Raw genomic sequence first — 22,808 nt, forward strand, 5'->3', positions numbered from 1 at the left:
AAACAAGTGCAAATGTGTGCGCTCGGGTTATTAATGAGGATGACTTCTGGTCATTAAACTTTAAAATATGTAACCACTAAATAATTCAAGGTCTCTTTCTGTCCCCATAGAGAAGTCATTTGAGGCCACAGCTCAGCTGTGAATAGGTGAGTAACAACTGGTGGATCCATTTTTGTGCCAACATTTCCTGGGTGCCTTTGATCTCTTTCAAATTGATTGAGTAAACCAAGCCGAATCGAATTCTTCTTCATTGCACAATTTCACAAAAGTAAGTGAACACATTGAACAGGGTTGATACGCTTGAGTGTGTGTGTGTGTGTGTGTGTGTGTGTGTGTGTGTGTGTGTGTGTGTGTGTGTGTGTGTGTGTGTGTGTGTGTGTGTGTGTGTGCGTGCGTGCGTGCGTGCGTGCGTGCGTGTGTGTGTGTGTGCATGTGTGTGTGTGTGTGTGTGTGTATGTTAGTGTGTGTGTGTGTGTGTGTGTAAGAGAGAAAGAAAACGGAAGACTTCTAAACATTTCTACCGTAAGCCTCCTATCTATTTAATTAAGTTAATAATTTAAACATTGCACACACATATATATATATAGTTATTCTAAACATTTTAGAATTTATGTAATTATTATTCTATTTACCACAATTTATTTACCTCAATTTACCATAGCCTACTGCACAGAAAGACAATTCTGTATTAAAATGTCATGGTAATAGATACAGAATATTGGAAATATATACATAGAAATAAATGAAGAATTCATACATTATTTATCCATAGGCTGGATTTATTCGTGATTGAGACACCTCCTCCAGCTTAGGTATGCCTATCAGCTGGTGTTTATATCACCTGAATATAAATAATATTTTAATATAATGTTAATACATTGCTCTCCCTACCAACAGGGGGCGATAAACACTGCATTCGGCATCCTCCCCAAAAATAACAACTATCAACACATCCGGTAAATAATTCCCTTGAAGGTACGAATTATGAAACATGTGACGGACTTTAAACTTTGAGTGTTCATTGAAGTTTATCCGGGGCGACTAACCTCGTGTGCCTTTTTTGCATATTAACATATGGTCACTCATTTTGTTAACGTTTGCTGAACCCATTTCATCGGTTTCCAGCCTGCTGGCAAGCAGTGGCTAGACAGAATGCTTGCGCGAGGATACCTGGCAAAGCTTACATGGGGTGTTATTCTCAGACAAAGGTCACTTTTGTTATTCTTCTGTTCATTTAGAGGTCAGCGATGTTTAGTGTGTCTTCGTGCTCACATGAATAATATTTGTAAAGGATGCACAATCAAGCTATTTCACTCACCAGCAAATAGGCTATGCCATAGCTATTGCTAAAGTCTTGCAGTAGTTAGACGTAACTTCAAGATATTAAGTATGGTTACGTCCTCAGTCAGATCCTTCCAGGTCTATCTTTACACAAGCATTAACCTAGATTCCGTCTGTTTGCTGTTTGCTGTCTGTGAAGCAAAGTGTCAGGTTTTAATTCATTTGAGACATCACTATTCTGAAGAACACAACATGTGTCTTTACGTCTCTAGAACCTCTGTCGACCTCTAACTTCTGATGTGTCTATCATTAATAATTTCTTAACTATTTGTGATTTTGAGATATACAATGGAAAACAAAATTACCTCCTTAGTCTTACTAACAATGGCACTCTCTGTTCCCGTGAGACTGTATTCTTACCGGAGGATAACAATCATGAGGTTATTGTTTTTCTATCTAGTTATAGGCACAGTAGTGGTAGAGATAGATGTGTGTGGCGGTGAACGCTGAATTGCACCTTGTACAATGGCGCTCTCCTGTGTACTTCTGCAGGATGGGGAATTTGTCATCGTCAACATCCGGAGCTCTGCCAGGCTCAGCATGTACTCAGTTTGTTCAGGTAGGCTTCATTTCATTCCCCCTCCATTTTTCCACACATACACATAGAGCACTTGTTTCATTTATGAGCTATTGATGGAATTGTCTTGTTCCCACAGGATATGGTGTCTCGTAACTGTGTTGTCATATTCTCTAAAACATCTTGTCCATACTGCAAGATGGCCAAAAATGTGTTCAATGAAATAGGTGCGACATACAAAGTGATTGAATTGGATCAGCACAACGATGGTAGGCAGCTCCAGGAGGCATTGGCACAAATTACCGGTGCAAAGACGGTGAGGATTTCACTCTGAAATGCCTAAACTACTGCTATCAATGGCAAGGGGTTTTGTGCTTCTGATTCACGTCTTTCATGTAACTCCTTAGTCTGGTCACTTCTTGCAATGGAACTTCATTCAAATTTACCGCAAATGGTTGATTAGCTATGTTCTAAAGAATGTTCAGCATGTGTTGCAAACTATTCTCTTTTCAGCAAAAGCCATAACGGAACGATATCAGATAAATGTAAAGAGACATATCGTGAAGCTTCTTTTTCTTGTGTTGAGAAGTAGCCAGATAATAAGTGGGATGATCAGATTGTAGCCTGTATCAGACAAATAAGTCCTTTCAGGCCTAAGCAAGATCCCTCCACTCCACTTCGGGGGTCCGGTTCACCCTGTTGGGACTTATTTTCCAGATAATGACCGGCTTTCTATACATTATCCCTTGATTGTTATCCGGCTCTTCACAATGCTAGTACAGTAGAATGCTCCATTGACTTGAATGGGATTTCCCAACATTCTACCGGCCAGTTATATTCATGTAATTACCACTGAAAACATATAAGGACCACTGTCAATGTCAATACCTTATGCCATATGTTATTATTATTATACTATTCATTGCCAGTTCACCTGTAAATGGGTATTGCATTTTACTTCCATTACTTAAATATGGAGCAATATCTGGTTGGATGAATTTGAAGACACTGACCAGATATGGTATTAAGCATTTTGTGCCAGCAGAGCAATATATACAACTTGTATTTCATGTATTTATGAATTCTTGTTATCTTTCTATTGCTGTCAGCTGTTCTCTCAATCACAAGTGTCTTACATTCAAATTCACTTGAAAGGGACAACTTCCCTCTTTCTGATGAGAATATAGTCAGACAAAAAAAAACCTGTTTTATGTTCTGTCATATCAGGTCCCCAGAGTCTTTATCAATGGCCAGTGCATCGGCGGAGGTTCAGACACTAAGGAGCTGCACCAGCAGGGAAAGCTGCGGCCATTAATAGAACAGTGCACCCCATGCTGTTCCTCAGAGAGCTCTGGTTCCGGCTCCGGCAGCGGGTAGCCTCTTCTCTCCAATCATAATAAAATCGTTCACTAACTTCCTGTGACATGTTGCCCCAGCCAGAGCAATTATTTAATAGATGTGGATACTCTTTCTTTTTGATATAGTGTATATTTGTATTAATTTTAACTGTAATGCATGACATTAGCCTACCTCATAAATAAGGGATGTAAAGCTATATTTTAATAAATGTCTGTCCAACAACATGGCTTGTGCATCACCCTTTCATCTAAGTTGTACTTGTTTTCTGGTTATGTGGACACGTGGTTATGTTAGTGGCAAACAACATACTTTGTAACAGTATTTGGATTGTTATTGTTATTTTACATTATGCACAATAAATATGGTGGTGAGACATGTAATATGACTGTTTAATTGTATGGAGAACAGCATGCATGAAACACATAAACATGGATCTATCTAACAATGCAAAACGATTATGCACGGGCGTTCCTATTCTCTCATAGCATAATTATGTAAATATTTCATTTGAAATAAATGACTTTTGGAACACGTTTTTTTATTATTATTTATTTAAGTATTTTGATTAAACGCGGTTAGGTGCGACGTATCTTTGAGAATGTCTGAGATTGGTCAAAAATTTCTCAGCAATCCGAAAAGCCTGCCGGGAATTATGCGGCGTGTGTAGCTGCTACTGTGTAGTTATCCGTGACTGCCTGGTAGAGCTTAGCTGAGCCCGCCTATACAATACTCTTATCTCGCATGTATAACGGTTTTACTGAGAAATTAAATACATCCCTGAAATGGCCGGAAGCGCTGGAGAATGGTGTTTGATGGAAAGTGACCCAGGGGTTTTCACAGAACTGATAAAAGGATTTGGTGAGTCAGTGTGGGCAACCTGAGCTAACGGCTAGGATGGCTAACAGTTTGGTTAGCAGGCTAGCTCACTCTTTACATGATGCTCGAATTTACTGGCATGCGTTGCATGTATACATGTCCTCTTTGAGCAGCTGAAAGATGTTTGAATCTCTGTGGTTTTATTTGCCCGTCCACGTTTGTAATGTTGCTGTTGGCCTTAAGCCTTTTTTCCCTCAGAGAACCGCATAATGATAATGTAGTGCAGTGGCTTGCTAAGTAGCTAATATCGGGCAGATGTAACGTTAGCCCTGTTCACAGCAGGCTAACTAGCTAATGTTAGTCAAAGGATGATTCAGGCAAACCCCTTTACCCAGGTAACTGTCGCCACTTATTCGGGGCAGCAAACTATTTGTCTCCAAAGCGTGTAGATTGCATTTTATTATTTTCATTGGACATGATACAAATGATTGTTTTAACACATGAAACGCTGCCTGTCAAACGCTAGGGCTTGATGCTATTGCTACTATTGAGATACTATTGTTACTATTGAGATACTATTTGATTGTTAAACTCACTGTTATGCATGTGTTATAATTCTCGTTCGTCTGTTGTGTTCAATAGGTCAATAGTCTACTACTATTATTACATTCCTCAAAATTGACTTTCACTGTGAACAAATTTCCATCCCTGCTAAGACATCTTGTCAGATACATAAAGATAGCATAGGTAACCATTCCTACCCGTTTTCTATAGGATGTAAAGGTGCGCAGGTGGAGGAGATATGGAGTATGGAACCAGAAAATTTTGAGAATCTGAAGTGAGTACATTCAGCATTCATGTGTGCTTTTAATGCTGTGAAGGTGCTCTCCATCAATGCCCCATGTTGCTGCAGGAACATGTAATTGGGGTGCTTATATTCATCTTATTGACCCTGTTGTCCTCATTTGCAGACCTGTTCACGGACTGATTTTCCTTTTCAAGTGGCAGCCTGGTGAAGAGCCAGCTGGATCAATTGTTCAAGATTCAAGACTTGACCACATATTCTTTGCCAAACAGGTATCTTGTGTGTTAGGGCTGCCAAAACTGATTCAGTAGCACATTTAGGACATCCCCTGTAAATGCTAATCTGTTGGCTAGAAGTTCATGTCTAACTGATTTGGTGAAATAAGTAACATGTACTTCCATTTGTCCCTTAGTGATAATTTATTATTGTCATTAGTTCAATAGTAAAAACATGTTATATGTTTGTGGGGTGCTGATTTTGTTCTGTTGGACTGCATTTACAGGTCATAAACAATGCCTGTGCAACCCAGGCAATTGTCAGTGTGTTATTAAATTGCACACATCAAGATGTACTCCTTGGAGATACATTGGCAGAGTTCAAAGAGTTCTCCTTAAGCTTTGATGCTGCTGTAAGTTTTCTTACAAAATCTCTGAAAGATATTCATGTGTTTCAAACATAATTTTGTGCCCATACAACCCTGCAAACTACAGTTGAAGGTTTTGCTTGAAATTGGTATTACATCTGTTTGCATTTAGAGAAATTATGGCTTTTGGGGGGTGTGTAATTGTTCTTTCTTTTTTTTGTTTCAGATGAAAGGCTTGGCTCTGAGCAATTCTGAAGTAATTCGTCAAGTCCACAATGGTTTTGCCAGGTACAGACCATTCATTGTGGCAAAGCAGTACATTCCCACATGTGATATTCCACAACAAGGGATATGCATTCAACTGTTTTATCCCTTGCAGACAACAGATGTTTGAGTTTGATGCAAAGTCATCCGCAAAAGATGAAGATGCCTTCCATTTTGTGAGCTATGTCCCTGTCAACGGCAGACTCTATGAGCTGGATGGCCTCCGTGAGGGACCAATAGACCTTGGTATGTTGCCGAACTGAAGTGTGAATGTTTTTGGTCATCTCTAGTCAGTGTCCTGGACATAGAATAAGCCTATGAAAGTCTTCATTTAAAAATGTTTTGAGCACTAGGCCATCACAGTTAAAATCAGTGTCTCCTGATCTTGATCCTTAAAAAGTCTTTAAGGTCTTGAAACGTACGTATCTCGTATTATATTTCGCTCATTTTCAAAGAGTGGCATTAAATTTAATCTGGGTGGCATTAAATTTCATCTTGGCGGAATGAAAGAAAGATATGCAAGAGACTCTGCCAACGTTGTTTCACCAGCGCACGTCCCTGGCTAACAAAACAGTAAAAAGTAGCCTGTGCCTGTTAGCACAGGCATCACACATTTAGGGGGCAGTGTTTTCCCCGTTGGCCTGTCATAGAAACAGACGAAGAAATTGTTTCAGAGTTGCAGACACAAGCCAAGATTTTTTAGAGTGCGACTGGAAAAAATGTCTAGGTCATTAGCATGCTGCACATTTGATTAAAACTCTTGCATTCAAGTTGACTGATCAACTCCAAGACTCAAAAGGGCCTATCCCAAGGAGAAAAAAACTTAGGTGCACCAGTGCAACCAACGCAAAAAGTCTGGAGCCCTATGTTTAACTTTTGCAACTTGATTTGTTTATGCACTGATTGTACGTTATTTACAGCAGTGTTGTTGCACTATTGAGAAGACAGTTGCCTGACATGCACTATTTGCACTCCAGTACAAATGAGCTTGTGTAAACTGATCAGCCTAGAGTAGTTTTATATATTTATTTATTTATTTTTTGCCGTGGTAATGGTCTTAATTTTTATTCTTAGAGGTCTTCAAAAGGTCTTAAAAGTCATGAAATTTGTTGATCAAAAATGAGTTTGGTCTGGTTTTGAGGTGAACTTAACGTTATGTGTGGTTATGTGTTGCGCATCTGTGGCTGATAATTAGATTAGACTCTGATTCCACACCCACAGTTGCCTCCACTCATTTTTGTTACTTATTCCCCTCAAGGCGTATGTAATCAAGATGACTGGATTAATGCAGTGCGACCTGTCATTGAGAAAAGAATACAGAAGTAAGTATGTTATGCTGTAAAGTAATAAGCAGTAGTTCTACTTTATCTATACTGTAGTGTCTCTCTAGCGGACCACGACGGCACCTTATTCCTTTAATGTGTCTCACCCAACTCCTTATAACCTGATGGTTGGGCTGTTCTCTCCATCCCTTCGTTTTTAAGGTACAGTGAAGGAGAAATCCGCTTCAATCTTATGGCCATAGTTTCAGATCGTAAAATGATCTTTGAGCGCAAGATCACAGAACTACAGGCCCAGCTGACAGAGGTGAGACCTCCACCACCGACAACACAACTACCACATCTCAGTCCTGCGCATCCTTGCATTTCTTATCCAAGTCCACCTTAGATAGTCGTTCAGTAAATCTCACATTTGTTGTTTCTATTTTTTTTTTTTTTTTGAACATATGTTTTTATTTTGTGAAATGTGATAATTGATCATATCTCTTGGCGCACTAGACTGTATTGTTTTGCGAGAGAGAGTGCTGTGCTGTAATTACAAGTGTGAGTTGTTTATAAATCATCGCTGATCTGGTCTGGTGTTTTTGAAAGGAATGTCCATATGAAAGCAATGCTGGGGATGCATGAGAGGGGTTGTAAAACACCCAGAGAATGCAGACGGTTTTAAATCAGGTGTCTGTCATGCAGGAAGAACCTATGGACACTGACCAGAGCAGCAACCTGTTCAGCTCCATCCAGTCAGAGATCGCTAAGTACCAGCTCCTGATTGAAGAGGAGAACCAGAAACTGAAGAGATACAAAGTAGGTCCTGATTCAGATGTTTTCTGATAGCTGATGCAATGATCTTGCAGAAAGAATGGGATCGAGGGTCATTTATGATTTGATTGGGCTGGGAACTCTAGTATTTGAATCAAGTGAGAATAATTTTAAAGGAATAGTTCGGAATTTTGGACCTAGGACTTCATTTCCAACTTAGTCGGGGTGATATAGGTTGGTGGAGACCATTTTCAGTGAATTTCTGCCCTTCTTTAAGTTGCAGCATTCATCTAGTGCTAATCTGGTGCCGAGATAATGCAAGTCAACGGTAACATCCAGCCTGCCACTGAAAACAGTCTTAATCCACTCCACAGAACACCCGAAACAAATAAATTCTAACGTCAGACTATCGATGCACATGTCTGTGTTGATGGAACAATGTTAGAAATAAAACTAACTTTGCATCGCATTGCAATTGCCTATATTTGTTCCCTGTATGGCAGTAGCGGATTGATATTGAGAAACTAGTCCCTCAAAATGTAACAAATCATTGAGTTACAAGGTTGGTTTTATTTCTAAAATTATTCTATCAACACGGACATGTACATCGATAGTCTGACGTTCTGACGTCTCGGGTGTGCTGTGGAGTGAGTAAGACTGTTTTGGATGTTACCGTTGAAATGGGTTAGCTCAGAACCAGCTTAGCAAAGGGGAACGCTGCAACTTAAGGTTCCGTATCATTGGTCCGACATCCCATAAGTCCGACATCTCATTAGTCCGAAAATGAACCATTGACCAGAGATCCCATTAGTCCGACATCCCATTGGTCCGAAAAAAAGAAGCCCATTGGTCCGACATCTCATTAGTCCGACCATACAATACATTTAAACAAATCCAGACTTTGGTCTATTTCCTAAAAACTCTGTATACTGTTTACAGTTAGAGTGATGTGACGCTATTTGTAGTATGATTTCAATAGCAGGGACATAGGCTAGTGGATGGGTGCGTGACTGTCATGCAGGTGACCCAGGCTCACATCCCGCGATGAACTTCATCTAGAATGAGATGTGTTTTATATTTTTGCAAACGAACATCGAAGCAAACGTGTTTCAGTCGTATCAACTTTCATACGATAAAACCACAAATTAGCCTACATTCCAACATAGCTAAACGTAGGCTATAGGACAATGAACTCTTATGTTCTAGGCTACGAGTTATCCACAGTTCACAGTTATTTCCATCGTGTGTTCTTTTCGATATGAGCTAGAAATAGAGCCTTGCCATATTGTTCTATCACACAGGTCTGACTAAATTCAAAGATTCACTCCAGAAACTCGTTTTAATTTGTGCATAGTCCTGGCTTCCCAAAATGTCGCACAACACACTGCCACATTGGTTTAGGTGCCATTTCTCAAATATTACATTGTTTAATTGCATATAATAACTCTGTTCTCATGTAATATCATTGTATGTATATGTAGCCACTTATTTCTATGTATTTTTTTTTATATGCACCCGCGCACCTTACCCGAATGCGCTATGATGGGGGCGGTCTGAAGAGGGTAGCAAGTGCGTGTGAGATTTTGAATCTGTGGCGCCAGTAGGGCTAGCCTACTCAGTGCTGCGGCACTGAGTGTTTGTAAATGTTTTCCTTCGAGTTGAAACTAACAACAATACCGAGGAAACGTACTTTCACATTAGTTAAACGCTGTGCGCAGTTTGGACCGTTGCGTTACCAAACAGAGGACGCACGAAGAGAAAAAGCCTTCGGGGACTGCTGGTGCATTCACCAGATTTTGTGAGATCGATTGCTTTTCTGTGTTCATATTGCTTGGTCTAGCAGAGAGACAGCAATCGCATTTTCCCTTTTTTTCGGAGCATTATATTTTTTGATTGCTGCGGGACGTTTTGTCGGCAGCGGCCCTTTAGTTTTCCTGGATTGGATTACTTTTAGACTTTTAGGTTTATTTTCGGGACTGAATGAAAGGGGGAATTGCAACGCTTGGGATTGTTTGGGACATTTAATTGCGTGTGAATATAAAGCGCCGCTGTGCACGACCTGGGTTATTGTTTGGTGTGTGTCTTCCTTTACTGTTAAACCGAAGAAAGCGACATTGTTTCATTGTTATAATCAAGAGACGCACTCAGATGTGTAGTCTACGTTGTAGCCTACTTCATTCTCAGAATTATCTGTTTATTGCCATTCATATTTAGTCATTCCAAAAAACCCTTCTGCGTTTAATTAACACAGCCGAAGGTAAACGGTTGATTGTTACAACAGGCTAGCACATTTCCACCTGCACATACAATGCTGCAAAAAAAGATGTCTCCTCTTTTCCGCGAATTTTGCATCTTTCAGTTTCAAGTCATCCATGCATCTCTACTGTGTATGGTCGGACTAATGGGACGTCGGACCAATGGTTCTCTTTTTTTCGGAGTAATGAGATGTCGGACTAATGGTATCTCTATTGAATGGTTCATTTTCGGACGAATGGGATGTCGGACTAATGGGATGTCGGACCAATGGTCCGGCCCCGACCAACTTAACTCATTCACTGCCAGCCATTTTCAGTGCAGAGCGCTCCGTACTGCCAGATGTTTTACAGCATTTTGACTGTTTTTCCAAGATTCACCTAACGGTGAGCTTTATGACTATGTAAACACTGAAGGTACCAAAAGAAAGAGTAGACTATCTTCTTTCACCAGGAAAAACAGTTTGTTTCTATCGTTTACCGTTCTTTAGTAATTGGCAGTAGAACATGGGTTAGTTTAGCTAAAAACACCTGTTTTTGACCAAAATATTGAGAAAACAATCTTTTTGTGAAAATCAACCTTTTACCTCTAGCGTTTCGAGAGTATGTCTACAACGATTGCACTGTTATTTCGTCAGTCTCTTCAAGATTGCTAGGGACTCTGAACAGGACGGTAGACTTAGCAAGCTAGCACTAGCAAAGTTGTTGTCAGTCGATATAGCAATATCCAATGTAAATGGCTCATACCTTTGAAGTGTTTTCCATCCTTGATGTAAGAAGTAAGCATTTCATTCGCTTGACCGCGTGCGAACTAGATCCACTGTGCTCGATCTGCATCTGGTGGTGTTTGCTATTATGTCTTTATATATGGCTCTGCAGGCAGATACTACTCGTTCAAATGGCACTGGCGCCATCTAGCGGTTCAGATCGCTAGTTCAGTCTGTTTACAAGCCTGACTTTTAGTGAAACTCTGCCAGATCGTTCCTAAGCCCACCCATGAGCCCTCCCCATTGAAAAACGTAATTGGCGTTTATATACGTCAATGGCAGTCAACGTAAGTGCTTAAATTGACGTTTTTAGACGTCAATGGCAGTGGATGAGTTAAGGAAGGCGTTAAACACGATAAAAACTGTCTCCACCAACCTATATCACCTCGGCAAAGTTGGAAATTAGGTCCTATGTCCAAAATACCAAACTATTCCTTTAAAATATATAAGTGACCATTCATAGCGAAATCAGTCGGTTTGCGCACAACGTTATTTTGAGAAAATCAACAATAACAAACTTCCGGGTTAAAATGTTGAATTTCACGTTTTCGCATAATTCGACTGTATACAGTCTACAGTTTCATATCGTGAACGCATTTCACGGTAAAACATACGTTTTGACTGTTAAACCCGGCGAAGATTCAACACATTTGCTGTCATTCCTGTTGTGCACGCGCCGCTTAAAAAGGTGATTTCTCCTCTTCTGGCATATCGTGACAGGAGAACCATGTCAACTTTGGATGCTGTTATCTTAGCGATAGTTTGTGTAATACCCTCGATATACAGTGCCTATAGAAAGTCATCATACCCTTTTGAAATAGTTACTTTTTTTGTCTTACAGCCTGAAATCAAAACCCATTTTTTAAAAAAAAATCTTTTTCAGTTTTATTTACAAATGTAGCTGTACAACATCAAAATAATGAAAAAAAAGTCAACAGTTCTGAAAATTAATAAAAAATTAAAAACTAGAATAACAGGGTTGGAAAAGTCATCATACCCCTGACTTAATACTTTGTAAAGCTTCCTTTTGCTTTCATTACAGCCATCAATCTGTTTGGATATGTCTCTATTATAGCTTTGCACACCTAGATAGGGGAATATTTGCCCAATTTTCCGTGCAGAAATGTTAAAATGTAGTCAAATTCTGTAGGGAATGGCGATGGACTGCTCTCTTCAAGTCAATCCACAGATTTTCTATAGGATTTAAGTCAGGGCTCTGACTTTGCCACTCATGGATATTCACCATCCTATCCTTAAGCCACTGCTTTGTTCTTTTGGCAGTATGTTTAGGATTATTGTCGTGTTGGAAGGCGAATGACCTCCCCATCCTCAGCTGTCTAGGAGAGGGACGCAGGTTTTCCTCAATAATTTGTGTGTACTTGGCAGCATCCATTTTCCCTTCTATCCTGACCAATTGCCCAGTCCCCGCTGAAGAGAAACATCCCCAAAACATAGTGTTGCCCCCGCCATGCTTCACAGTAGGTATGGTGTGTTTTGGGTGTGTATACTGTGTTTGGTTAGCGCCTGGAGCTCAGTCCAAAAACGTCAATATTAGTCTCCAAAAAGTTCGATCTTAGTCTCATCTGACCATAAAAGCTTTTTCCACATGGTAGCAGAATATTCCAGATGTGTTTTTGCACTGAACTCCAAACGCAATGTTTGGCGAAAACCAACACAGTACACCACCCAAAACACACCATACCTAGTGTGAAGCATGGTGGGGGCAACATTATGTTGTGGGGATGTTTCTCTTCAGCGGGGACTGGGCAATTGGTCAGGATAGAAGGGAAAATGGATGCAGCCAAGTACATCCACATTCTTAAGGAAAACCTGTGTCCCTCTCCTAGACAGCTGAAGATGGGCAGGTCATTCGCCTTCCAACTCGACAATGATCCTAAACATACTGCCAAAAGAACAAAGCAGTGGCTTAAGGATAGGATGGTGAATATCCTTGAATGGCAAAGTCAGAGCTCTGACTTAAATCCTATAGAAAATCTGTGGATTGACTTGAAGAGAGCAGTCCATCGCCATTCCCTACAGAATTTGACTACATTTTAACATTTCTGCACGGAAAATTGGGCAAATATTCCTCTATCTAGGTGTGCAAAGCTATAATAGAGACATATCCAAACAGATTGATGGCTGCAATGAAAGCAAAAGGAAGCTTTACAAAGTATTAAGTCAGGGGTATGATGACTTTTCCAACCATGTTATTCTAGTTTTTAATTTTTTATTATTTTTCAGAACTGTTGACTTTTTTTTCATTATTTTGATGTTGTGCAGCTAAATTTGTAAATAAAACTGGAAAATATTTTTTTTAAAATGGGTTTTGATTTCAGGCTGTAAGACAAAAAAAGTAACTATTTCAAAAGGGTATGATGACTTTCTATAGGCACTGTACATATCGTTGGAAAGCTTAGTTTATGGCCGTTCACGTGAGCACAATAACTTAATTTAATTAATTTTACCGAAACGACTGGTTCTGCTTTACAGGGTCACATAAACTCTATAGCCACTAATTAGTAAGACATTTTTTTCTAAATGGAATTTAATTCTGCTTATCCATTCATAAACTCAATAGCCCACTAATCTATTGCAAACGATGTCAAGTAAAGATGCACAATTCACCTATTTTGAGACTCTCCAGAACAAGGCCGAACAGTCATTTCAGTTAGCTGTTCTAGATTGATCTTTGTATTATCAAGGCCTTAATCAGGACTTGAAGCTGGATCTACGATATGTCGCAGCTGTGAAGAAAAGTTCCTTAGAAGAAAAAGTCAGGAAATCATTATGGATGAGGGTCTCGGTGAAATTTCGTAAAAAAAATGTGTGTAAGCTGAAATGTTTTCTCCACTTGCCCACCAGTGCAGGGTGCTTGCACTAAGAAAAGTTCTCAAAGTAATGGCTGAAAGCTGCTTAATTTCTCATGCAATAAATATATCCTAACCATACAGAATAGTGCAATGATTAATGAAACATTGAAATTGCATTCGTAGTTTTATATTTTTGAGTCAGATGATGTCACTGGAAGCGTACTGTGGAAAGGGCTTTCATTGAAAGCTTTGACTGCCTTATAATGCAGGGTTCGTACGGGTACTTGAAATCCATGAAAATGCTTGGATTTTAATGTGGTGTTTTCAAGGTTTGAAAAATGCTTGGATTTTGGGTAAAGTGCTTGTGAATGCTTGAAAGTGCTAGGCCTACATATTTCTCGGCAGTCTGACCCAATAGACCAATTATTAAATGAAGGGAAATAAAATTAATTTGCTGTCTATTAGGGCGCTGCGCTGACAATGACGACGGGTTTGGTGCTTCTCATTCATCACTCCGCAAACATGTCCGTTTGCTAGTCTTCTTCATTGAAAGTGAAAGCAGACGTGTGTTGATGAATGTTTGATGCAAGTTCGATGTGTGTGGTGAACTATTTGTTTCTTAGCAGAAGCCATGAAACGGTAAAGGTTATTTATTTAAAGAGACATCATTTATGAAGTTGTTTTGGCTTTGCCACGCGTTCGCGTCCAGTTTGACGTGTCTGGATTTTCCGATAATAATGACAGCAGCAATCTCGTGATGCTGATATTGACTTTTAATTTATGCGCGTGTAAGTCTAAGCTATTGTGCTTGAAGTTAGCTGTGACCGACTAGCCCACTGGTTTTCATCGTTTTAACCACAAAGCCTGTCGACCTTAGGTCTACTAAATTGTTTAGTTAACACCTTGTAATTTCGCGTTTGTCCAGCCGTTCACCCCCGTGCGCCCCATGTCATTCAAAACATATTTTGGGATAGCCATCTCTCTTTGAGAAAACGTATGACAATAGTGCTAAGATATTGACACGTTGGCATGCTTGGTAAACATCAGTCTTGCACATAATATTGAGCTGATTTTTTAGTGGAAATGGCTTACTATCGCATTGTGCTGATGGATGAAAAAAGTCGCCTATTTAAAGGCACAGTCTGAATTTTAATCATAGCTCTCCATTTAGTGTGTGCACTTTAACAACTAGTGATGAAGCATATAACAGTAGGGTCTGCCATTTATTTTAGGAGGAGGGGTGTAGGGCATGATACTTTGGAAGGAGAGGGAGTGGTGCAATTTGATTTTCTTCGGAGCAACCTCTTCAAACAGCATCAATATCAATAGGCCTATGGTTCACTATCAGGACTAGAGGACTGTAAGGGGGCAGGCTATATGTGATCAAGTAGGCCTATATTAAAACACGTAGTCAAAATTATAACGTTATGTTGATTTAAGTTGAAACAAAACATGTTATGAACTGAGAAAATCCATGGTTCTACATCATTGTTGGCGAACCCTGATAATGGCATGTGCACAATAGTGTAATATGTTTTTGAAAGAATGAATATGATTAACAGCTCTGGGAATATAGTAGACCTATATATAATATAGGCAAGGCTAGTTTTATTTTTAACATTATTCTATCAGCACAGACATCAACATCGATAGTCTGTCGTTATAATTGATCTGTCTCGGGTGTTCTGTGAAGTGGGTAAGACTGTTTTCAGTGTCCGGCTACAAGTTATCGCTGACTTGCACTACCCTAGAACCGGCGAACTTTGCAACTAGAAGGACTGGATGAAATGTGCTGAAAACCTTTTACCTATATCACACTGGCTAAGTTGGAGGTCATGTCCAAAATTCTGAACTATTCCTTTAAAGTAACAAAAATGATTCTGCAGTCTTTTATAGCCTATTTGATCATTCTAGAATTGGATACTATAGAATGGAAAATAAAATGAGATTAATTAAGAACAGTATTGCATTTCGGGGCCTTATTTCATCGGTATTGCATCATATTGAATAGGATTGAATCGCACCGGATCATTCTGTATTAATACACATCGTCTCTGAAACGTATCATAGCTTATATGCATCTAGAGGCTAATCGAGTCGTCTTATAAGGGAAGAGATGCACACCCCTACTATGAATAGTAATGTTTTACTATTGAAATGTTATACTAAGCAGTCATTCTTTTCTTCAGATTGAAAACATCCGAAGGAAGCACAACTATTTGCCTTTCATTATGGAACTACTGAAGACACTGGCAGAGTATCAGCAGTTGATACCCTTGGTGGAAAAAGTAAGTATGGCATTGCTGCTGCACGTATTGAGTTTAATGCATTATATGTTCTTTACACTAGAGGGCACTATACCCACGCTATTACTGACATATCTGGTGAGAAGGTGTGAGCCTCACTAGTAATTCATGAATGAAATCAAAGATAGTTAAGGGCCGAGCCAAGATACTTCATGAAAAGCCACTTCCTGGAACCCAAATCGCAAGAGGGGGTGTTCAAAATCCCCCTTTATGCAGAGCAGAGACAGAGACTGTTCCTAAGATCTTGGTTCTCTAGAGTTAGGAATGTGAATTTTGGGCTCATATTCATGACCCGCAAACACTTCCAACCATTTCAAGTACATTTTTAGCATTTTTGAGCATTCCAGTCTGGGGAAAATCAACTTTATATCAGGTGTGCCCCTGTTATTTATTCTGCTGTGGGCCGGTTGCTACGTATGCTTTACCTCGACAACACATTTGATGGCCAGCTGAACTAAATACTGCTATGTCAGCTAATGATGATCAGGTGACGCTGGGGTAACTTAATGAGAGCAGTGACACATTCCCATTGTTCCATTGATGTTTTTATTCAATTCCTTGAAAGTTCACATCCTTTATGTTATTTTCCATATTAGAATGAACAAATATTATTAGAAGGCTTGAAGAGCAGCAAGATTATTTTGGAACATCATCAATTCATCAGGTCCATTTCCACATAGCCTACTAATCAAGCAATTGATAGCAATTAGCCCTTTTCACGTGATGTCAGACGAAGCGTTGCTGGGTATCCTCCGGCATGTCCAGCCGCCAAATACTACAGAAGAAGCTTCTTCTGTAGTATTTTTCGGCTGGACATGCCAGAGGATACCCAGCAACGCTTCATCTGACATCACGTGAAAAGGGCTAATTGCATTGGTGCTTGATTTTATACACCTGTGGAAAGGGACCTGATGAAACTCATGAATACATCAATAGGCGCGTTCAAGTTGACCTCTTGCAGCAGCGAGATCTGCCGGCGGCAGCAGGGGCAGGGATACAAATGCTGCTATGAAGTTGTACACTCTCTACTTCCCGTGGTCTAGACTTGACCATGTGACGAATCACGAGTCACGGACCCGCACGGACTCTTGTGGATATGAGGAGGCATCTAAACACCTGCACATACGTCAGGGATGTAAAAGCCAATTAGGGCAAAGACCTGACGTCATGAAGGCAGGGTCTAGGCTCCGCTGCTCTCCGCAGTACCTCTAAAGTTGCTGCTCTGCTGCAGAGCAGCCGCCTTGCTCCCGCGATAAGTTGAGGCCATGTGATGCCGACTGCCGAGTCAAAAACACACCCATCTAGACCATCGTGGACAGATTTTTAACCACGTGCATCTTGTGCTGCGCAGTTTTTGTGCTGCGCAGCCATCTTGAACTCGCCTAATGATACGCCTCTTTATGCAGAGGAAGTGATCCCCATTTTGCACTCATAGGCTGCGTTCAGACTGCCAGCCAAAATCCGATTTTTAGCCCATTCAGATTTGAATCGGATGTCACTTATGAAGTCTGAACAGTGACCGATCACATGAAATCCGATTTTTGCTAAACGGATCCAAACCACATCCAGGAGGTAGTTTCATATCGCATTCGTATTGGATATGGACAGATGTGTCTCAGTCTGAACAGCTCCCAGTTTTGGTTTCTGACACGCAAATGCGTACACGCATGCATGCATTCAATGAACACTCACCTAGTTGTATTGTTCTATGTTTAATCACATAAAATTAGTAATTATTTCCTCCTGATGGCAGAAACGTTTGTTTTCGTTGCTACAGCAACCTGTCAGATCTGTTACTAATGTGACCCAGTCTGAACAAAGCCATATCCGATTTGAACACTTGCTAAAAGCAGTGTGGACAGTCAGCTTTAAAAATTGGATTTGAAAAATCAGATTTGAATCAGATTCGTCTGCAGTCTAAACGCAGAATGCATTACGACAAAGTATCTTGCTCCGCCTTAAGAATCTTTGATGATATGCAACTATGTGCTTTCAGGAGGAAATTGTCAGTCAGTTAATCTCATTCCGCATTCTGTAACTTGATTTGTTCTTTTTCCCCAGGCAAAGGAAAAACAAAGTGCCAAAAAAATCCAAGAGGCAAAGTGATGTCTCGCCCCCATCATCATGTCACGTTTGTTTGTGTGAGTGTGTGTGTGTGTTTGCGTGCAAGTGTGTAAGTGTGTATGTGAGTGTGTGTGTGTGCGCATATGTCTTAAGAGAGTGGTTGAGTTAATAACACCCTACCAGTTCACTCTCCCATTCCCTGTGAGCCCCCCCCCCACTGCCCCAACCATCAACCATCTACCCAACACTAGTACAGGGAGTAGGACAAGCACTCTGGACGGTCACAGTCATTCTCACCTTAATGTTCATCCACCGCAAATGTATGCATGCCAGAAAGAAAGATAATAAACCTGTATTATTTTCATATGAACTCCATGTGTGTTTTCCCATGTCCCATGACTACACAACATGAATTCACCAATGGCAAAGGTCTTGCATTTTGTGTGCTGTATACACATTCAATTGTCCCTTTCCACAGGTGTATAAAACCAAGCACCTTTATGAATGCAGACCAGTGCTTGATTAATACACCTGTGGAAAGGGACCTCCTGAAACCCATGAACAGGAAGACTCTTAGACCCTTATTTGGTACCCTGACCACAGCTGTTGGTCTTGAAGGGGCTGATATCTGTTGCGTCACACATGAAAACCTCTGAAAAGATCCACTTTTAGTTTCCTGATGATAAACTCCCTCTCGCTGAACTGAATCCTTTACAGTTATCGTGTAGAATCTAGAGGCTGACACATGGAGAGCAGCCCGACCGTTTCCCTCTCATGTCGAGAGAGGAAGTTACGTGGGCACGCTGCGGTCAGACAGACATTCTCTGACGCGAGGCCCACGTCCACAGATGTGTATGTACGCACACACACACATGGACCTCCACACCTGCGTTGTAGTCACATAGTCACACACGCTCACAAATAACCCGTTCAGGGCTATTTTTAGAGTGGCTGGCCAAGTGTTCTGATCACTATCGTACTTCAGCAGTAGAAGTTATGTCAGGTTTTCAAGTATTGATTAGATTAATGGGATTCCAGTTGGATAAATTCCATTTTACTGGTCCTGATCTGTGTTTTTTTATTAATATTATTATTATTGTTAGTAGATTCACAGAATGTTATGTTATGTAGATCTATTTGTAAGATGTTTTCCAGTAAAGGAGTTTCAAAGGAGATATTTGAATCGACTGTATCTACAGCCCGGCATTCTCATATAGGTGATCTGTTTTCCTTAGTGCATAGGTCCAATCTCTCCGTTTCGGAATGTGTCAACCTGTAACATGTTCATCATTAAGGTAGAAGCTGTATCATGCCAGCTAATCATATTGTTTCATTTGAGTGCACGTGCTGTGCAACAATAGACAGTTAGTCTCTTTTCAGTTCCCAATATGCAAACTACTCAACCACACTGGGTATTTTAATAATGGCACCAGATGAAGCATTCTGACGTATCACAATATTTACTTGGAGAGAGTGCAGTGTCAGCCTGCTTTGCCAGTTTTAACAATAGGGCATGTGTGAGACACATCAACAAACTTGAATTCATACCTGAAGCTATTTGAAAGAGAAAAAAAAATGAAGTCATCATCTCATGCTGCCAAGTGCTCACTTTTTCCAGTCATTAGTGTGGCCTGTGTAGTGTGGCGGTTTGCTGCCAAGATAAGGTGTACCAAAGCATCATGAGAGGGCAACCACAGCCAACAGGATAATGCCACATCCAACCAAGTCCAATTTGTGGAAGAAATACTTCTTTTTAAAACTCTACTTAACACAGGTCTTGCCCCCTTTGCACCTTTTTTTTAAGAACACTGAAGTGTCAGGCACTGTTAAGTACTCTTTATTATTCTTGGTCTCTGGTATTCTTGCATTAGAGGACGAAGGTTTCTTTTTTTCCTCACTCATTCTCACATCTGTTGTATCTCAGTTCTGTGGATATGAGCTTTGCTGGTGGACAGAAATAGTCAAACAGAGGAGGTGTCTGTTTATTGTCGCACAGTGCGATGAGCTCATGCGTACAAAGCGAGTTGAAAATAAAGAAGAGCCGGAGAGCCTGCGTGTTCTCAGCCTCACAGACATCACCGACGTCTGGCTGCGTCTAACGTTGAGCGTGTTCCAATTTGTGTTCTGGACAAAGATGCGGTCAGCAGATGTGTTTTGGGGTAGCTAGAGAAGGACATCCAGTCAACCAGTCTAAATTACTGCATTTCTGTTTCTTAGTCATGCGTTAAAAGGCATGTGGGTTTACTGACTTCACTTGTGTGAATATTACTTGATCTGTACTGTAAGTTTAACCTTTCCAGGACCATCACCCTTCTGACCGCTATGGTCATCATATGGGTGAATACAAATATTTCACATGCGCAGTCCGTGACGTGCAATTTCTCAGCAAAACTATCATCATCTAAAGTGCACCTAACCTTTGGATGATCTGTTTAGTTTGATTTATTTATGTTGGCTAAGTGATGTGATAAAAGCAAATGCAAAATGCACATTTGCGCTGGCCTTTTTTTTAACCTGTGAGTTGCAAACGCGCACAAACAGCACAAACAGTTCTGTTTACAATTAGACATTTTTATTGATGGTAAAAATACAGTCAGGTCAAAACATAAAACTTCTTTCATCCCAAAAAGTGCTCTGGCAGTCCAGCTGCCTCAGTAGGTTCAGGAGGATTGTGGGTGAAACCATAAAAGGAGCTCTCCTTGTATCCTCCTAAGTGGCACTGGCAAGCAAGCAATTACCACTGACCCTGGTGAGTGTAAACTTGAACTCTGTTTATCTTGATCTAAATGTGGCACATTATGTAAAGAAAGTGGGCAAATGGTGCAATGGAAATAGCATACATCTATGTAGTTATGACAAGGCAACAGATAAAACACATGTTCTTGGCTGACTCAACTGTTGAGTGATATTTACATAAAGTCACCTTTGAAATCCTTCATATTAAATAAATAAAGTCATCATATTATTATACAAAAACACATTTTGCAGGGCTGTTTGCTGGATTACATGTTGTCTGGTCATACTCGTCTCAAACCATAACTCAACTGATCACAGACCACATTCAACAGTGACCAGAGGGAAAATGTCCTTCGAGAGCTCTCTCCCTCTCATAGCAGAACAGTCAATATCTCATATTTGGCATGTCACACCAGACAAAAAGTCCAGCAGTTGCTGGTTAAGTCTTTGCAGGATATCTTGTAAAATGCTCCCCAAAATTGTAATAGTCGGTTCAGCTATAGATGTCCTCTGTAGGTTTTGTGTGGATGTGCAAACATGTCTCCCTCTGCCTCGCTGCTGCTGTTTGAAGGTCAATGTAGAGAGAGGAGAGGAGGAAGCGAGGATGGCAGTTGTTCTCCATCAAGCTGTACACTTTGGTTTGGGCGGCAAGGAAGCATGAGAGAGTTGGGTTGTGGAGGGACTGTTCAATGGCATCCCTGGTGTAGAAGTCCAGGTTCACCTGAAAATCATACAGAGATATCGAGTTGGTCAAAATGCTTTGTTTATTCTAGATGTTGTGGATAATGTTGACATAGGTGGCAGAGTTAAAAACTCACCTCTTTCGGCGATTCACATTTTATGAACTGCTCGTAGATGCTTCTGGCCCGAGATGGAAGTTTGTTTGGGGACTTGATCTGCATGAAGTCTTCACAGGCGAGCCAAAACTGTAAGTTCTCCTCGCAAAACTCTGACTTCAAGAACACTTCAAAGGCGATTCTCCCATCTACATTGAAGGGGAAGAAGAAATCTTATCAGACCTAAGCGGACATTTGTGCGTAATCTCAACCTACGTTCCAATCAACCTGAGCTTTGACCCAGTTTCATTTTAATGATGAGCACACCTCATACTGAGGAAGTGCACCGTAAACACCTTGTACAAATGAGATAAGGAGAGAAGATAATAACTGTGCATCACTCACATCGACTACTCAGCAGTTTGTCCAATGACTGGGCCCACTGGTCCAGCTCTTCAGCTGTTGGCCTGAGCAATGGAAAAATACATGTGATAAGATACACAAAATGAATTGCATCATCCACTATGACTTGGCCATGCACTTAAGCACACACTGTTAGACACATATAGAAGTTAAGGAATGCTATGAGTTGAGGTAATACTAGGCACATTAGCAAATGAAAATATGTTTTTGACTTACTTGTTCAACTTTTTCCTTGGTGAAGTAGAATTCTTCAGTAAATGGCTTAATCGAGTCCTCCAGTTTCTCTTTCTGTTTGAATTAAAAAATATTCAAGGAATGAGTCTAAAACTGGACAGATCATTTGTGTTGTGTGTATCGTAAACCACTGTAAATCCACTGTGCAAACATTTTAACAAATACTTTAACATGCCATTAGTATGATGTGCAATGTCAATTGCAGTTCATTTTCATATGTAGTGGTATCAGTTATAGATTGAGTAGTTACTCAAGTAATTACGATTGATGACTAAGAAAGTATTTTTGAAGTATTTAGAAGTCCATAAAACAAATGACTTACTTATTTGCATTTCTGTCCATGTTAATGTCGGAGCTGTTCATACACATTACACACGCCATCTCACTCAAGCACACAGTGGTTTCTCTCATGGTTTAGAGGCTGCTCAGGCGCTGTTGGAATCAAAGCATGATCCGCCTCGCTGTCACGACGGATATTTATTCACAGCCCTGCTACGTCGGCAAGGGTTGGTCAGGCCGCATGGGCCGGATCTGGCGTTCTGATTGGTTACTTTGAGTAAATGTTTGCCTTGGTGTACTCTAGTACCCGCAGGCGCACACTCAAACACACACCCCCTCACACCCCCTCTCTCACACACACACACACACACACACACTCACAGTGTTAAGTACGAGGTAATTTGGCAGGGTCTGGAACTGGTTATAGCTGGCAGCAT

At 40.5% G+C, this 22,808-nt stretch overlaps 3 protein-coding genes across 4 annotated transcripts; 2 read left to right on the forward strand and 1 right to left on the reverse strand.

The window, feature by feature from the left end:
* The first annotated feature begins 913 nt into the window (after positions 1–913).
* On the forward strand, positions 914–3,597 carry glrx2 (glutaredoxin 2). Of its 2 annotated transcripts, none has more exons than XM_062555817.1 (4): positions 914–975; positions 1,834–1,900; positions 1,998–2,174; positions 3,086–3,597. In XM_062555817.1, the coding sequence occupies exons 2-4, from the start codon at positions 1,835–1,837 to the stop codon at positions 3,233–3,235; spliced, it is 393 nt and encodes a 130-aa protein (XP_062411801.1). In that variant the 5' UTR covers positions 914–975; position 1,834; the 3' UTR covers positions 3,236–3,597. The 2 variants fall into 2 exon arrangements, with proteins under 2 accessions (XP_062411801.1, XP_062411800.1); XM_062555816.1 differs by lacking the exon at positions 914–975 and adding an exon at positions 982–1,208.
* A 297-nt stretch (positions 3,598–3,894) lies between these two features.
* On the forward strand, positions 3,895–18,293 carry uchl5 (ubiquitin carboxyl-terminal hydrolase L5). Its single transcript, XM_062555812.1, has 11 exons — positions 3,895–4,075; positions 4,808–4,871; positions 5,005–5,110; positions 5,341–5,466; positions 5,648–5,709; positions 5,801–5,931; positions 6,944–7,007; positions 7,170–7,272; positions 7,653–7,766; positions 15,743–15,841; positions 17,921–18,293. The coding sequence occupies exons 1-11, from the start codon at positions 4,000–4,002 to the stop codon at positions 17,963–17,965; spliced, it is 990 nt and encodes a 329-aa protein (XP_062411796.1). The 5' UTR covers positions 3,895–3,999; the 3' UTR covers positions 17,966–18,293.
* Positions 18,294–20,474: 2,181 nt separating this feature from the next.
* On the reverse strand, positions 20,475–22,533 carry rgs2 (regulator of G protein signaling 2). Its single transcript, XM_062555813.1, has 5 exons — positions 22,415–22,533; positions 22,075–22,146; positions 21,841–21,902; positions 21,478–21,644; positions 20,475–21,380 (listed from the first exon to the last, which is right to left on the reverse strand). Exons 1-5 carry the CDS (start codon positions 22,501–22,503, stop codon positions 21,153–21,155), a joined length of 618 nt encoding a protein of 205 aa, XP_062411797.1. The 5' UTR covers positions 22,504–22,533; the 3' UTR covers positions 20,475–21,152.
* Positions 22,534–22,808: the final 275 nt, after the last annotated feature.

This window comes from Sardina pilchardus, chromosome 15 (assembly GCF_963854185.1).
Source record: "Sardina pilchardus chromosome 15, fSarPil1.1, whole genome shotgun sequence".
Lineage (NCBI taxonomy): Eukaryota > Metazoa > Chordata > Actinopteri > Clupeiformes > Clupeidae > Sardina > Sardina pilchardus.

Coding starts and splice junctions, on each gene's coding strand:
- uchl5 (XM_062555812.1), top strand. CDS start 4,000: ATGGCCGGAAGCGCTGGAGAATGGTGTTTGATGGAAAGTGACCCAGGG. Junction 5,111..5,340: donor ACATATTCTTTGCCAAACAG/GTATCTTGTGTG, acceptor CTGCATTTACAG/GTCATAAACAATGCCTGTGC. Junction 5,710..5,800: donor GTCCACAATGGTTTTGCCAG/GTACAGACCATT, acceptor TATCCCTTGCAG/ACAACAGATGTTTGAGTTTG.
- rgs2 (XM_062555813.1), bottom strand. CDS start 22,503: ATGAGAGAAACCACTGTGTGCTTGAGTGAGATGGCGTGTGTAATGTGT. Junction 21,903..22,074: donor CCAAGGAAAAAGTTGAACAA/GTAAGTCAAAAA, acceptor TCCATTGCTCAG/GCCAACAGCTGAAGAGCTGG. Junction 21,645..21,840: donor CAAACTGCTGAGTAGTCGAT/GTGAGTGATGCA, acceptor CCTTCAATGTAG/ATGGGAGAATCGCCTTTGAA.
- glrx2 (XM_062555816.1), top strand. CDS start 1,153: ATGCTTGCGCGAGGATACCTGGCAAAGCTTACATGGGGTGTTATTCTC. Junction 1,209..1,833: donor GGTGTTATTCTCAGACAAAG/GTCACTTTTGTT, acceptor GTACTTCTGCAG/GATGGGGAATTTGTCATCGT. Junction 2,175..3,085: donor AAATTACCGGTGCAAAGACG/GTGAGGATTTCA, acceptor CTGTCATATCAG/GTCCCCAGAGTCTTTATCAA.